This window comes from Centrocercus urophasianus, unplaced genomic scaffold (assembly GCF_019232065.1).
Source record: "Centrocercus urophasianus isolate 14NV4802_14NV808 unplaced genomic scaffold, USGS_Curo_1.0 seq_20, whole genome shotgun sequence".
Lineage (NCBI taxonomy): Eukaryota > Metazoa > Chordata > Aves > Galliformes > Phasianidae > Centrocercus > Centrocercus urophasianus.
The window spans coordinates 4,211,352-4,225,185 of record NW_024884756.1 but is presented as its reverse complement, the minus strand read 5'-3'; the positions used below and the strand labels follow the sequence as shown (position 1 = coordinate 4,225,185).

General features: G+C 44.2%; 1 protein-coding gene across 1 annotated transcript in view; it reads right to left on the bottom strand.

The window, feature by feature from the left end:
- ERBB4 (erb-b2 receptor tyrosine kinase 4) overlaps positions 1-13,834 on the bottom strand; it is a 501,644-nt gene that overhangs the window by 28,579 nt on the left and 459,231 nt on the right. Inside the window, exons 23-24 of the mRNA XM_042822364.1 lie at positions 4,240-4,395; positions 1,623-1,698 (exon numbers count right to left, since the gene is read on the bottom strand). Of these exons, the coding sequence (XP_042678298.1) occupies positions 1,623-1,698; positions 4,240-4,395 (232 nt within the window). The remainder of the gene's footprint in view (positions 1-1,622; positions 1,699-4,239; positions 4,396-13,834) is intronic.

Sequence of the window (13,834 nt, the reverse complement as noted above, 5' to 3'; positions counted from 1 at the left end):
ATCTTGCTCTTTTATCATATCAAAAAAGAAAATGAATAGATGATGTAGTCTATTATTTCGGGGAAAAACGTAGATGTTCCCTAACTTAGAACATCAATTTCTCACAGAAGTACAGTACAGAATAGCATTGTGTCACTGCTTTTGCCTCCTAACTCATTCACAGCCACCCGCATTATTATTTTTCCTTAAGTCACCTTAGGGATTTGAGTTATAATAGGGCTGTGCTTAAAAAAACCAAGATCCTCTTTTTGTATAGCCATAGGATTTGTTTTGCCATCAGAGCTGGAAATAAAGGTCGTATATCACAAGTAACAATTTGTCATCAAACCAAATCTTCAATATTGAAAACGCTGCTCCCACATCAGTTTCTTTTGTTGTTGTTTTCCTAATTTTTACTGCAAAGGCCATTTAAAACACGCCTCCAGATCAGTAACCATATTTGACAGAGGATATTTGACAGCTGCCATACTAATCTGAAAAGAAACGGACAAAAATACCTTACCCATAAAGCCACGTATTCAGTTTACCCTCAGTCACCTCTTTGCTGATATTCAATACCTTTAACTTGCCACTTCTTTTTTGCTTTTGTTCTTTCTGATGATAGCTATCATGGGCTTCCTGCATTTAAAATGTATTTCCTAAATGGAGAAATGCTTTTTCCTAAGTGATACAGGTGTGCAGAATTTCTCGAGAAAGAGCAGCTTTCCATGATCAATTGAATTCTCATTTATTTTTCTTAGCTGAATAGAGGAGGGCAGATACCCAGACACTGCAAACAGTGTCTTTTGCTGCTACCCACAGGTAGAAGTGAGTAATGAATACAGTTGTACACCTTGTTATTTCAAAATGATATGGCAACAGAGAACGCAAACAGGAGTGCGTAGCCCCAGATACATTCCACTTACAAAGGTGCAGATGATTCTATTAGTAATTAGCTGCACAACGCTAACAGGCAGACAGCTCAGCACATGTGACATAGTGGCTCATCTTGGTAACAGCATTTATAACGTTCAGCAAATATCTCATTTCTCAAACGTGATGGTTTTAGTGTGAGCCTACATGATCTGACCTGTCTAACCAATTCCAGTTACCTGTGAAATTAAACCCACGCTTGTTTTACTTGGCTTGGAGAGACTGTCTCTTTCTCTTCTATCTCTGGCTGTATTTGCTCTGTATTATGACAAATTCCCTTTTATCAGGCTCTAGGTACAGAAATTCCCATAAGCCAAAAAATAGTTTTTGACATTCGTGGCTTTTACAGTTAAGATTTTCGAAGGACTGCTTGCTGGAAATGATGACCTGCAGCTGTGTTTTTATGAGTCTGTGGCTAAGCTGAGAGGAGCCTTCCTCTGTCACAAGAATCAGGCAAACTTCTACCAGACCAGACCTTACGGCAGTCATCCCAGCAGGGACATCATGATAAATGTATTTCAGTGAGCGGAGAAGCAAGGCAGGAGACAAGTCACAACTGCTGTTTAGAGTAACACATAAAAAAAAAATTAAGAGCAAAAGCCACCGGAATTAACCTCTCTAAGAGAAGAGGATATTGGTATCACAGTAACACAACTTGGTTTAATGCATTACAAGAGACACATTCTTAAACTAATCACGTGAAGGTTTACCGTAGCTCCAGACATCGCTCTGATGGGTAAATTTCCTGTAGTGTATACACTCCAGAGCCATCCACTTAATTGGCATCTAGGGAAAGACAAGAGAAATGTAACCTTAGAAATACAATATTAAAACAATAAGCTGGATCCTATACGTAGACAGCAGCTTCCTCTCCATTTCCTTTTTCAACTGCAAGCTTGGAAAAAAAGCAGCAACATCGAACGCCAGAAGAAACAGTTGTTCCTGCCCTCTAAAATGGGACTTGGACTTGCTGAGAAACACAAACCAGTAGAACCAGCAGAAGCTGTCACACCACCCAAATTGCACTGATTTAGGCAGAATGGAACAACTCACTTTTCATCCAGCCTGAGTGAAATTGGGACCACTGCAAAAATTCCATCTGATCCCCCTAAATCTGAAGTGCAGGAGAAAGCGGAAGGCAGAAGTCCCTGACTGCTCTCTAATGAGACTAGTTAATAATGCCATGTCCATAATACTTCATAGTCCATATAATAACGATAATCAGAGTAAACAGGCAACAGGGACGATTTACTGTGCTTAATTTCTAACTTGTGATATTCATTAAGAACTCAGCCCTCCCAATTGTCTGTATCATCACTGCAGTGAGAACAGTTGCTCCAGAAAGCAAGTCTAAAGTCTCAAGATAGCCCTGGGCTGTGAATCATCATTGAGGGGTGCTTCTCTCTTTCCTGATAGAAGAGAGTGTAGGCAAACACAAACCTCAGTTTGGAATTAGGGTTCTCTCTCTGGAGATGGTGTTACGATGAGAATTCTGGTGTTGTCTGTTCCTGAGGAGGGCTTTGAAGGCACAGCGTTGAAGTCCATTAATTTCTAATGGACAGACATTTCAGTGAATCTTACCTGGCAGGGACTTGTATGGGTCCCCTCTGATTTAGAACTATGGAAAATATAGTGGAATAAGCGGAGCAGAGATGTAGCTGCACACAAAATCTGAACAGATGGTGGGTGTAAGAGCAGAGGATGTGTCTTCGTTCAAACTCCTATGAAAATACCTTCCAGGAAGTTGACTAATGAACATAACCTATACAGTTATGGCAAAAATAGCACTCTGCTAATGGTGGCTTCGTACTTGCAAAGGCAGTTCATCCTCCTCCTCCTCCTGCAGAAGTGTACTGCTTTCATTTCCATTAAACATGATAGCCTTGTTTCAACCTGGAACCGTTTAGAGAGCAAAGTTGCATAGTTAACTGGGGATAACTCAGCCTGGAAGGGTCCTGAGATGGTCCCTAGCTCAACCTCAGGCTCGCAGCAGGGTCAGCTATGAGATCAGATCGATGGTTTTATCCCGTCTGGCCCTGAAAATCTCTAAGGATGGAAACTGAGCAGAATCTCTCTTAGCATGCTTAACAGCACAATGCTAAATGGCAAAACGTTTTCTACAATTAACAGGATGTTTCTGTGAAATTGGGAAGTGTCATGTGGTGTGTAAATATGGCTACTGAACTCCCAGCACAATACTGGCCTTGCAAATCCAAGACACAACCTCACAGCTGAAAGGAAACAGCTGGTTTGCAAGGGCCAGCTCCTCTTCTGTCATTCACTGACTGATGGAGGCAAGAGACGGGGTTACTGAAGAAGGGATGAGAGAACTGAACGCATCAGGGAAGACTGCTAAAACTCCACCTTCCCTGCCAATAGGTCTCTTTACTGGGCAAAATGGGGAAGCACTGGTGACTCCTTTCAAACTCTTCGCCTTATTGACCAAAACACTGATGTCATCCATGCAACAGCTACCAAAGGCAGCAGCCACACAAATAAGACAGCAGACCATCCAGGAGAGAAACACATTGGCAACAGCTGTTTTTCACAGACAAGGGCATAAGCGAGCACACAAAAACACAGATAGCAAAGAGACAGAAAGCAAACTGAACGCTCAGGAAAAGGAATGACAGGAGAGGCAGAACCCCTTGGGATTTCATGACAGGTTGAAATGTGGAATTTCAAAATGTTGAGCGAGCAGCCGGCAGCAGTATGCACTTTCAGCCTTCTAAATTTTATAATGCATTAATCTGAAAGCATTAAAAATGGGGTGAGGAACCGTATGGAAGTTCTGCTGTGTGCTGAAAAGTAATAACGAAAAATGTCTGGCTTCAAGATTATCCTGAAGCAAGCTATTTAGTGGCCTGGCACTCAGCGTGGTACTGGGGACCTGGATGTGACAAACAGCATACCCAGGCCCTTTCGTGGTCAAAGAAGGGGTGGCTCTCTGCTAAGCATATGTCAACTCTCATGCATACTACAAATAAAAGCATGGTCTATGCTCTTCCTGATTATTTTTTGGAATTTTTTTCTCATTGAATTGACTTCAGAATTCTTCAAGACATCACACAAAATGGAACTTATGAGCAAAAGCTAACCCTGAGTGTGGAAACCGCTCAGGCAGTTTTATTTCTGGACCTGGAGAAGCTCATAAAGGACAAATGAGCAGTTTTCACATGTGCAGCTCACTGCCAACAGGCGGGGCTTTGCTAAGGCACTGACAGAGTTCTTGCAAAGACACGGCCCCGTAAAGATACACTGTCGTGACAAATAACTTCAGGACATCCGTAGTGTGATGCACTTAGTTCCAGACATTTCAGTACTCACCTTCCCTCCATCAGCATTATACTCCTTCTCATCCCCCTCCAGAAGTCTGGCCAGGCCAAAGTCGGTGATCTTCACATGGTTTGGTGATTTCACCAGGACATTGCGGGCTGCCAAGTCCCGGTGCACAAGTCTTCTCTCTTCCAGGTACATCATTCCCTGAAGGATGAAGAATAGTGGAATAACCTTAATGAGTCTTACATGTTTGGTTTTGTTTTTAGAACCTGTAAGATCTGGTTCCCTTAATATTATTCACAGTAAGAAAAAAGGTCTCAAGGGCACAAGTTGAGCGTCGCCCTTGCTGTGAGCAGGAGGTGGGAACCCTGAGGTTCTTTCCAATTTGAACCATTTAATGGTACTTGCCAAAGGAAAAAATAATAAGAAGAAAACTCCCAAAACCAACCATCAATACCTTGTTCCAGCAAGTTTAAAATCTGGAAAGGTGAGACAAAGAAAATAAGTATTACAGCCCCTGTTTTTCAGACAGGAAATCTAAAGACCAGAAGGATTAAGCAACTTAGTCAAAGCCTGAGAGAAATCTGGCCAGATGGGAAAACAATCCCAAATCTCCTAAATTCTGGACAACTATCCTCAGTTCGAGACAAGGAATCCATCTCCAAGTACCTGAAGCTGGACACAAGTTCTCAGTATCCTCAGTGGATTAGAAGAGAAACAATTCCTTATTCCACGGGCTGCAATCCACTTGCCTTTTCACTCTCTTCTCATTTTGCATGTGTAGTTACAGGAAGTCACCAGGTCAATAGCTGTATTTTTTTTATTTTTTTTTAAACATGTATGTTCTGCTAGAAGTACTTTTGTTAACAAGCCCATCCAACTGCCTTTAAAAACAGGTAATATATGATCAGAGTACCTAACCCTAACCTTTTTCTTCTTAACTGTGATGAGAGACCAACCATTTACCATCAGTATGGAAGTTCACATGATGTTTTCTGACACTGAGATGAACACCACAGCTTGGTTTTACTAATTATATGACATGTAAAGGATAGTCAAGCAGGGTTACAAGCCTGTAATTTTATTAAAAGCCATTTATGACATTAACCATCGTTATAAGAACCTCGAGATGAAATTATACACTTGATAATTACCCTTGCAGGATCTTTTAATATATTAGCTCTCGATAATATATATGGCAATTTAAAAAAAGTCATCGTTAAATACCAAAGAGATCATATTAGCCCATAATACAGAGGATAATTCAGTGAGCCACAGGCAGTCATTAAAACCACCATATTACTCAGCCTTACGGGCTAGATTTTATGCTCTAACAGAATAAGAAGCCCGCAAGTGCCTACCCTACAGATATCAGGAGGATGATGCATACGAGTGAGCCACTGCTTGTGGTGACTGGGCCACAATGCAGTGCTTTCTTGATGTCTTGACAAAAAGCATCAAGTGGGGCTCTGAACTGCTCTGCCATTTAGGCAAAAGATTTCAGAGCCAACGCTACTAAAAGATTTGAAAATGTGTGGGAGAGCATTTGGCATAAAGTAACGCGGTGGGCTTTGCTGCAGCCAACGTGAAGGTGGCTTTATAGGGGACACAGGGACTCTTTGGCACAGAGCAAATTGAATGATTTTTAAAAGCACTGCTAGCTGCAGCAAGCACAACCTCCTGCCAATTGCAAGCCAATGATTTTGGCCAGTGAACATTGGAAATCTGGGTCTTTGAAAGGGTAACGATTTTTGACATCAAATTAAAACCTGTCAGAAAAGGACAAATAAATCTCAGAGGTCAACCAACTGTGCGTGTCACACATCAACAAACACAGGAAGCAGAGGCACCGTGCTTAGCAAAATGATTTCCAACTGGAGACGCCCAACCAGAAGGAGGCGGCACAGTCCAAAAGCCATGGCAGAGGAACAGAGGAACCACGGCCACAAAAGCAGCTCTGTAAAATCACATCTGCGACAGCAGTTATCAGAAGGAGCTTCCAAGGCACTCCAGCCCTTCACCATGCCTTCTGAGTCTGACTTTACCTCCCTTACATACTTAATTTCCAAACATGGAGAATAACACTTAAGGACATTTCACTGTTTATTCTGCTCATTCATCTCATTCTTACACCATCATTCAATATTTTCTTCAAAAAGTCACATTTTTATATTCAGCTTAATCTCAAGCTGTGTTGTCAAGTTGAAAGATTTCTCACTGGCAACCTAAATTATATTCCTACCCAACACCACACTTGGTTTTCTTTTTTCTATTCAGAATAGAATCTCTCTCTGTATCATTATCCTTTCAGTTTACCTCACCTCTGTCAAACAAGCTTCTCAGGGCTTTTTCCCACCTGTATTATCTGCAAAGCTAAAAACAAGCTGTGTAGGGTTGACAGCTACAAAATCCTATGCAGGGCTGTGACCCGCAGAAATGTAAATGCTCTTAGGAATACTCTGTGTGAGCATGTTTGATTTTCCTGATATCCTATCAACAAGTTCTGAAGGTGGATGGTGCAAGAATGAGAGAAAAGGTATGTCTATATTTGTTTTCAGTAAGCGAGATTATACAAGCAGAATGGAAACAATCTAAAAACAGGAAGCCTACACTATTCACTGCAGCGAGTGTCAAAACACACACTATGCCAAGAAGCATCATTTGAAGGCATTTTCAAAGCTGGCAGGAAAAGTGTTCCCTATAAATCTAATCCTTCTACATGACGCAGAGACGCATTAATGAAAAAATACCCTCAGCATTACACAGCTGATATCTACACCACCCAACAAGCCCCTGTTCAAATGCCAACAAGGCATTTTAGGAGAGTTACGAGTAACCTTAGACCCTGACCAATGGAAAGGGATCGGCTTGTACTGATGACACTTCACAGCCTGATCCAAAAGAGCCTGATGGTGTGTGCCATTTGCAGAGTGATCTGCGAGGCTAGAGAGACAAAGCTCTACTCAGGATTTCATACGTCCAAGTTAAAGCTATGCGGATCTCACGTAAATCTTAACGTATCAAATGTCCAGACAGCAATAAATGTCACCCCTCCATATACCTAATGGAATACCACAGTAGGGTAGGACTTGATGCTCAAGTCACCAAGAGGAGGAGATTCAAGCAGTAAGTCATTAAGGATGTCATTCATCCCAAGCAGTAAGTCATTCAGTCATTCATCCCATCACCTCTGAGCCCTGATTCACCTCACACTACTGCAAGGATCAGCCACAAGCCACCCAACACTGACACTTCCTCATCACGGTCAGGAAAGAGGTTTCTTGGCACAGAATGTCATTAGAAATGCAATTACCTCTAGGATCCCTTAACATACAGTCACCCTCAGAATCAGTGCTTAATGCTATTAAGAAGTCAAACAGCCACTGCAAACAGCTGTAATGCTGATAAGTTGAGAAAGTCCGTTTGGAATTGCAGTCTGAGCAAGGAACAGCCTTTTATCTTCTTCAGCTGCGTCCTTTATCCTCAGCCAGAGTCACGCACAATGACAAACTGGTGCTATACAAATCCTCACCTAGAAATACGTGGCATCACAACCGCCTGCAGCCCAGACACCTCTTCACATAACCATCCAGCTGAGAGAATGTAAATTCACTTTGCACAAACAAACACAAACACCCTCACCAAGCCTTCAATTTGTGTTACAGAATCACAGAATGGTTGGAAGGGACTTCAAGGATCATGAATCTCCAACCCCTCTGCCACATGCAGGGCCACCAACCCCCACATTTAATACTAGACCAGGCTGCTCAGGTACACATCCAACCAGGCCTTGAACACCTCGAGGGATGGGGCATCCACAACCTCTCTGGGCAGCCTCATAAATAAATGGCTCAATTTGTGTTAAAGGTCTTTTGTCTTTTCCCGTACTGTTACTGACCTGCTCTGGCCTGCCCATGTGCTCCACGCAGCACCAGGATGACTAAGAACAGTGCTGAGAGTTAAAAAATCAGGTGTTAAGCAAAGGCAGCTTTGTTCAGTGATGGGAGGTGGACACGAAATGTCTAAATGCCCAGTAGGAAATCAACTCCAGCAAGAATTTCCTTTCTGTCATTCTGCAGCCACCATAGTTTTTTAATGTAATAACTGGTGGAAATAAACATTTGGTAAAAACTAGCTGAAGCGACCCCTGCTCTCTGCCCAGTGAATTACTCTCCAACTTGGCTAAGGATAACATAGAACAGAAACAACCATGTTGAACGGACAATGAGTTAGTAACAGAATAGAAGTAGTAGAAGAATAAAGACTGCTATTACGGATTGTTTGCGAAGCCTCTGGGAGTTTGGACACACAGACTTGGTATGGTCCTGCTCTTCTTCTGTTGTCCAAGGAGGCTGCGGATGCCCCATCCCTGGAGGCATTCAAGGCCAGGCTGGATGTGGCTCTGGGCAGCCTGCTCTGCTGGTTGGCGACCTGCACACAGCAGGGGGTTGGAACTGGATGAGCATCGTGGTCCTTTTCAACGCAGGCCATTCTAGGATTCTCACCAGAAAAATGACAGACCAGAAAACGAGGTACTGCATGATGGCAACCAATGGAGGTGGAACACTGAAAAACAGACTGTGTATCAAAAAAGCCAAGGGAAGCCAGAAGAAAATAAGAGGGGACAGCTTTCTCCCCCACCCAAATGCTGCACTGCAGCAGGAAGTATCACACCGTTTCATAAAGTAGGAGCACTTCCGGGCTGCAGGCATCAGCACAAGATGATCACCACAGCAGCACTGGAAAGAAAAGAAGTTTGTTTTTTTTTTTTTTTAAAGGCAAACTGAAGCTTTTCTGGGAAGTTATGGCTTTGTTCTCTGGGATGTCTTGCCTTTAAGATGCGGCCACAATTTGCTGTTTTCTTACTTTATCGCTAGCATTACTTTCTGCAGCTGCCATTTGTCTCCCAGTTCCTGAGGCAGTTTTTGAGCACACCGTCCATTTGTACAGCTCACAGGGCTGAGCACTGCAAGCACAGACTGCTTCAGCTGCTATTTTTTTTTTGCTTTCTTGCACTTTTCAGGTCTTTCCTTAGTCCCACGCCCCAGCTGAGAATGCTTCTGGATTCCTTTCAAAGGTTGCGATTGCTGCTCAGGGAACGTCCAGTTCTCCAAATCAACTGAGCCTTGTCTGAGAGCTCTTTCCATTAGGCTCCTGTACCTCATTTCAGGAAAAAGGTTATTCATTACTCAGGACAGAATTTAAGCAGGTACATATTTTCACTGAATGCAAAATCCCTTTGGGATAATTACCAGAAATGAACTGAAGTGTGTTGAATAACTAACTAAAATATATGCATATGTCTTTGCAAGATGCAAGACTTAATTCTGCAAGACAATTCAAATTAAAAGCAATAAGTATAACGAGCTTGACCTGCCCCAAGAACTGTAGCAATACTAGTGGCCGGATGTGCTGTAAATACTTTTGCAGTGGGACTTTTTTGCTATTTCTACAGCGAATGTTATTTTCTCTCTAAATAGAGGGAATGTTGATCTTAAACCATCTTCAGCAGCATAAAGAAATTAAGAACAAACTACCTTTTTTTGGTAATGACTTCTGCCCACCAAAGCCAGCACACATGGCAGGTTCATTAAACAGGCATGTGAACAAGAACGTTTCAAGCCCAGCTCAAATCTTATGGACGTTAATCTCCAACCATGGAGACTGCCCTCTTTTCATCCTAATAACTTGAGGCTAGCTTAATATCAGGAGTACTACAGAAAGCTTGAAACGATCATCTTTCCCCTGCTTGCTCCATGAAAAAAGTATAATTTTACCCAGGGCTAAATACGCTTTCAAGGAAAACGCGGTGCCCTTTGTTGTCATGAGCAACCAGAATCATCTAAGTAGCTGTTACTCCAGAGATAGCTGTGGGAGGGAAAAACTGACAACTGACACCGCTCTGAAATACACTGACTCAGCTGCAGAGGTGTGATTCGTTCCGTACGCACGGTTGCAAAGCTGGGGCGGAAGGCCATCCTCACAGTGCAGAGAAAGTGAGGGATGCTAACAACTTCAGTCGAAAGCTGATAGACTGGGCAGGGGACTGGCACCTCGTGCTATGTGCTCCTCCACCCCATTAGCTGTAGTGAAAACCTCTGAGTTCAGCCAACTCAGATAAAGCTGGCAAGGGAGGTTCATCTCTGCACACCAGGCTGTGCTGTATAACACCAAGTACTCGGGAGTTCAATTGTTTTGGATTTACACGGGGCAGACAAAGGAAGCTTGTGTGATCTAAGATACTTCTTCCTCTCTCCTGATCCCTTGATCCCTCTCTCTCCCAACGCTGTTTTCTCGGTAATTTACTATAGTTTGAAGAAATGCACTATTTGTGTGTAACAGGCCGTATGTTGGGCTCACGGTGCTTTTACCTCAAGTCTTTAGATGCATCCTTAGGACACAGAGCTGACATAACCAGTTGCATTTTCATCCAGTCGCTTTGGACCTGTCCACATGGCCAGCTCTCCTTTTCTCAGTCCTGGAGCAGCTTTGCTAAATGGGCTGTGGACTACAGAGTTCACAGCACAGAAAAACAATCAGAAACTCTATGTACTTGACTTAGGAAAGAAGACACCAGTGCAGCTGGATTATTACCCCTATGGAAAAGCAGCCAGGGTAAATACACCTGGGCACCTAACTCAAGCTAGTTCTGTCACGAAAAGAGCTCGCAGTGACATTCTGCACACAGGTTAGTCCTACCTCTCTATTCTTTCTACTCACCGGTGCAATCACACCTTGGCTGACCCAGCAGAAGCACAAGGTTGAAATGACCTGGCTTCATTACAATCACAGGAGAACACGTGATACTTGTGACAATATAAACAGGTTCATTACCCATCAAAAGAACAAACTTTCTTTGAGAAAAAAATTCTCTACCAGACCTCTGCTCTGCATCATGCACCTGCTGCATCATACCTGATCCAGAATTAGGAGTCCTAGAGCCGCATTTACTGCGCTGCTGTGCTATGGCCCAAGACGCAAACCGAAAGAGATGCTACAGCATGACTAAGCAAAATAAAGTCAGGAAGCAAAAGGGATGTGAAAGAGGCCATGAGGCTAAAATTTAGGCAACTATAACAGGACAAATGCAGGCTATTCCAAAGACAGAGTGAACACAAAGATGAGAATTAAGCTTACAAGCTTATGGCACTTTAAAACGTGACTGAGGTGAGCAGCCATTGTGCTGGGCTCAGACCCCCCTGCAATCCTAAATTCAAATCTCTGGAGTGTATTCTCACTTCTCCAAACCACAAGATAAATGGGTTACCAATGAGCTGATGTTGTAGAGTCCTTAATCCTCAGCTGTCCTGGGTGGGTGTTGAGTTCCTACAGCATTACCACAAGAGAACATCCTTCTGCTGCTACCATCAAGCATCCCCCTTGTCTGAATTGCTGCAAGGATGAGGTACCCCTGGCTCCCCCAGATTACGCAGATATCTAGAAGAGCTGTGCTGAACAAAAGGTCTGCAAAGCACTTCATGTTCCTGTGGCGAAGGATGTTATATAAGTACTAAGCAGCACAAGTAATGAGAAGCAAAGCAGGCCTTTCAATACTGCCCATATTGTGTGCATCTCCAGGTTCTGCTCCCATCTACCAGCACATCTGTGTGCAGCTGCTACGTGGGCTTTTTAGTACAAGAGAAAACAGTTCACTCCTATGCTTGCAATTCCTGAGGAAGGGAGCTGTGGGGTTGCATCCAACCACTACTTTACCACTAACTTGCTCTCACCACATGGCTTCCTTATGACAGCTGGACCCTAGGTGCTCTCTTAGGCCATCGTCAGTGCCTTCCCCCAGGAGAACTGCTTGTGTGACTGCTTCACTCAGATGAGACGTCCCAGCCTCTTAGGCTGCGTGGACACAGGTTACAGCAGTCTCCTGCAATGCCTCCTTCTTATTCTCAAAGCAAGAGGACAGGAACGTTCTACAACCTTTGAAGAAAATCACCGTGGCTCACCTTACTGTACTGCAGCCCAAACAGGTGAGAAGAACTGCTTGTAGATATACGCTTATCATAAGCGTACCACCAAGAAGGACACAGTAACCCAGATACAGCTCTGCAGCTTCTCCACACCCTCAGGAGGCCAATGAAGATGAGATGCACAAATATACTTTGCTTCCCGGACACACCGAGGGAGTTTCTAACCCTCCAATTACTGCCCAGAACCAGAAACTGTAATAAGAAAAACTTAATAAAGTCAGCGACTCACGAGTAAAGGGTCACCCTCAATGCTTTGATAAAGTACATAGCATCTGATGCCTCTCTGCTAGCTCTGCATATCTGCTCCTCACAAGGGCTTATGAAGGAGACCATACGAACCAGTCAGGTGTTTTCAAGAGACTGTTCTTTGTGTGCACTGCCCATGCAAGAGCAGAAAAAAAAAGAAGACAAATGGACGCAGGTTTCTGTGCTACTGCAGGGACACCTTTCCCCAGCTGTACCATGGGGCTGGGGCTCAGCGAGCCACAATTTAATGCTAGCTGTGTCTAATAACGCGAACATTACTCCCTTCGCCCTGTAAGTCAAGTAGTATTTAGCATCACAGAATGGTTGAGGTTGTAAGGCACTCGAAAGACTGTGTAGTTCCAGCCCCCCTGCCACAGGTAGGGTCACAAGCCACCAGACCAGGCTGCCACGGTCCCATCCAGCCTGGCCTTGAATGCCTCCAGAAATGGAACACCTACAGTTCCTCTGGGAAACCTGTTCCAGAGCCTCACCACTCTCTAAGTAAAAAAATTTCTTCCTAATACTGAAACTAAATCTCTCCTGTTTTAGTTCAAAGCCATTCACCCTTGTCCTGTCACTATCAGACAGTCTAAGCGGTCAGATCCCACCCCACATGAAAGCTCCCTTCAAGTACTTGAAAGCCACTGCAAGTTCTCCCCACAGCCTTTTCTTCTCCAGGCTAATCAAGCCCTACTTCCTCAACCTTTCTTCACAGGAGAGATGTTCCAGCCCCCTTATCGTCCTCGTGGCCCTCCTCTGGACCTGCTGCAACTGCTCCACATCCCTCTTCAGCTGGGGGGCCCTAGGTTTAGACACACTACACCGGATGGGGCTCCCAAGGGCAGAGCGGAGGGAACACTCACCTCCTTTGCCTGCTGCCACCCCTCTGTCGACGCAGCCCAGAATACTGGCCTTCCAGGCTGCAAATGCACACTGCTGGCTCACGTCCAGCTTTCTGTCCATCAGGACCCCCAAGCCCTTATCTACAGGGCTGATCTCACTGAGTTCTTCTCCCAGTCCGTGCTCATAGCTGGCATCGCCTCAACTCAAGTGCGACACCATGCTCTTGGTCTTGTTACACCTCATTAGATTTTTGCACGCCCACTTTTCAAGCACGCCCAGGTCCCTCCAGGTCTCCTCCAACCTAAGCCATGCTATCATTCTGAGTGTGTCCCATTCAGGAGCTCGCCATGCACTTCAACCAGCACAGCTGCGGTAAGTGGTTCCGTAACACCGGGTACTTTTGTGCGAGCCTGAAGGGACGCTCCTTGGAACTCCAAGTCTGCAGAGCAGCCTGAGTTTGGAGGGCTGGCAGCATACTAAACAACACGCTGCCTTTTCCCCACCAACCACTGACCTCTTGCCAACACAATTACCAGCAGGAGAGTATATTGTGTAGTGCATTCACTCTCTCC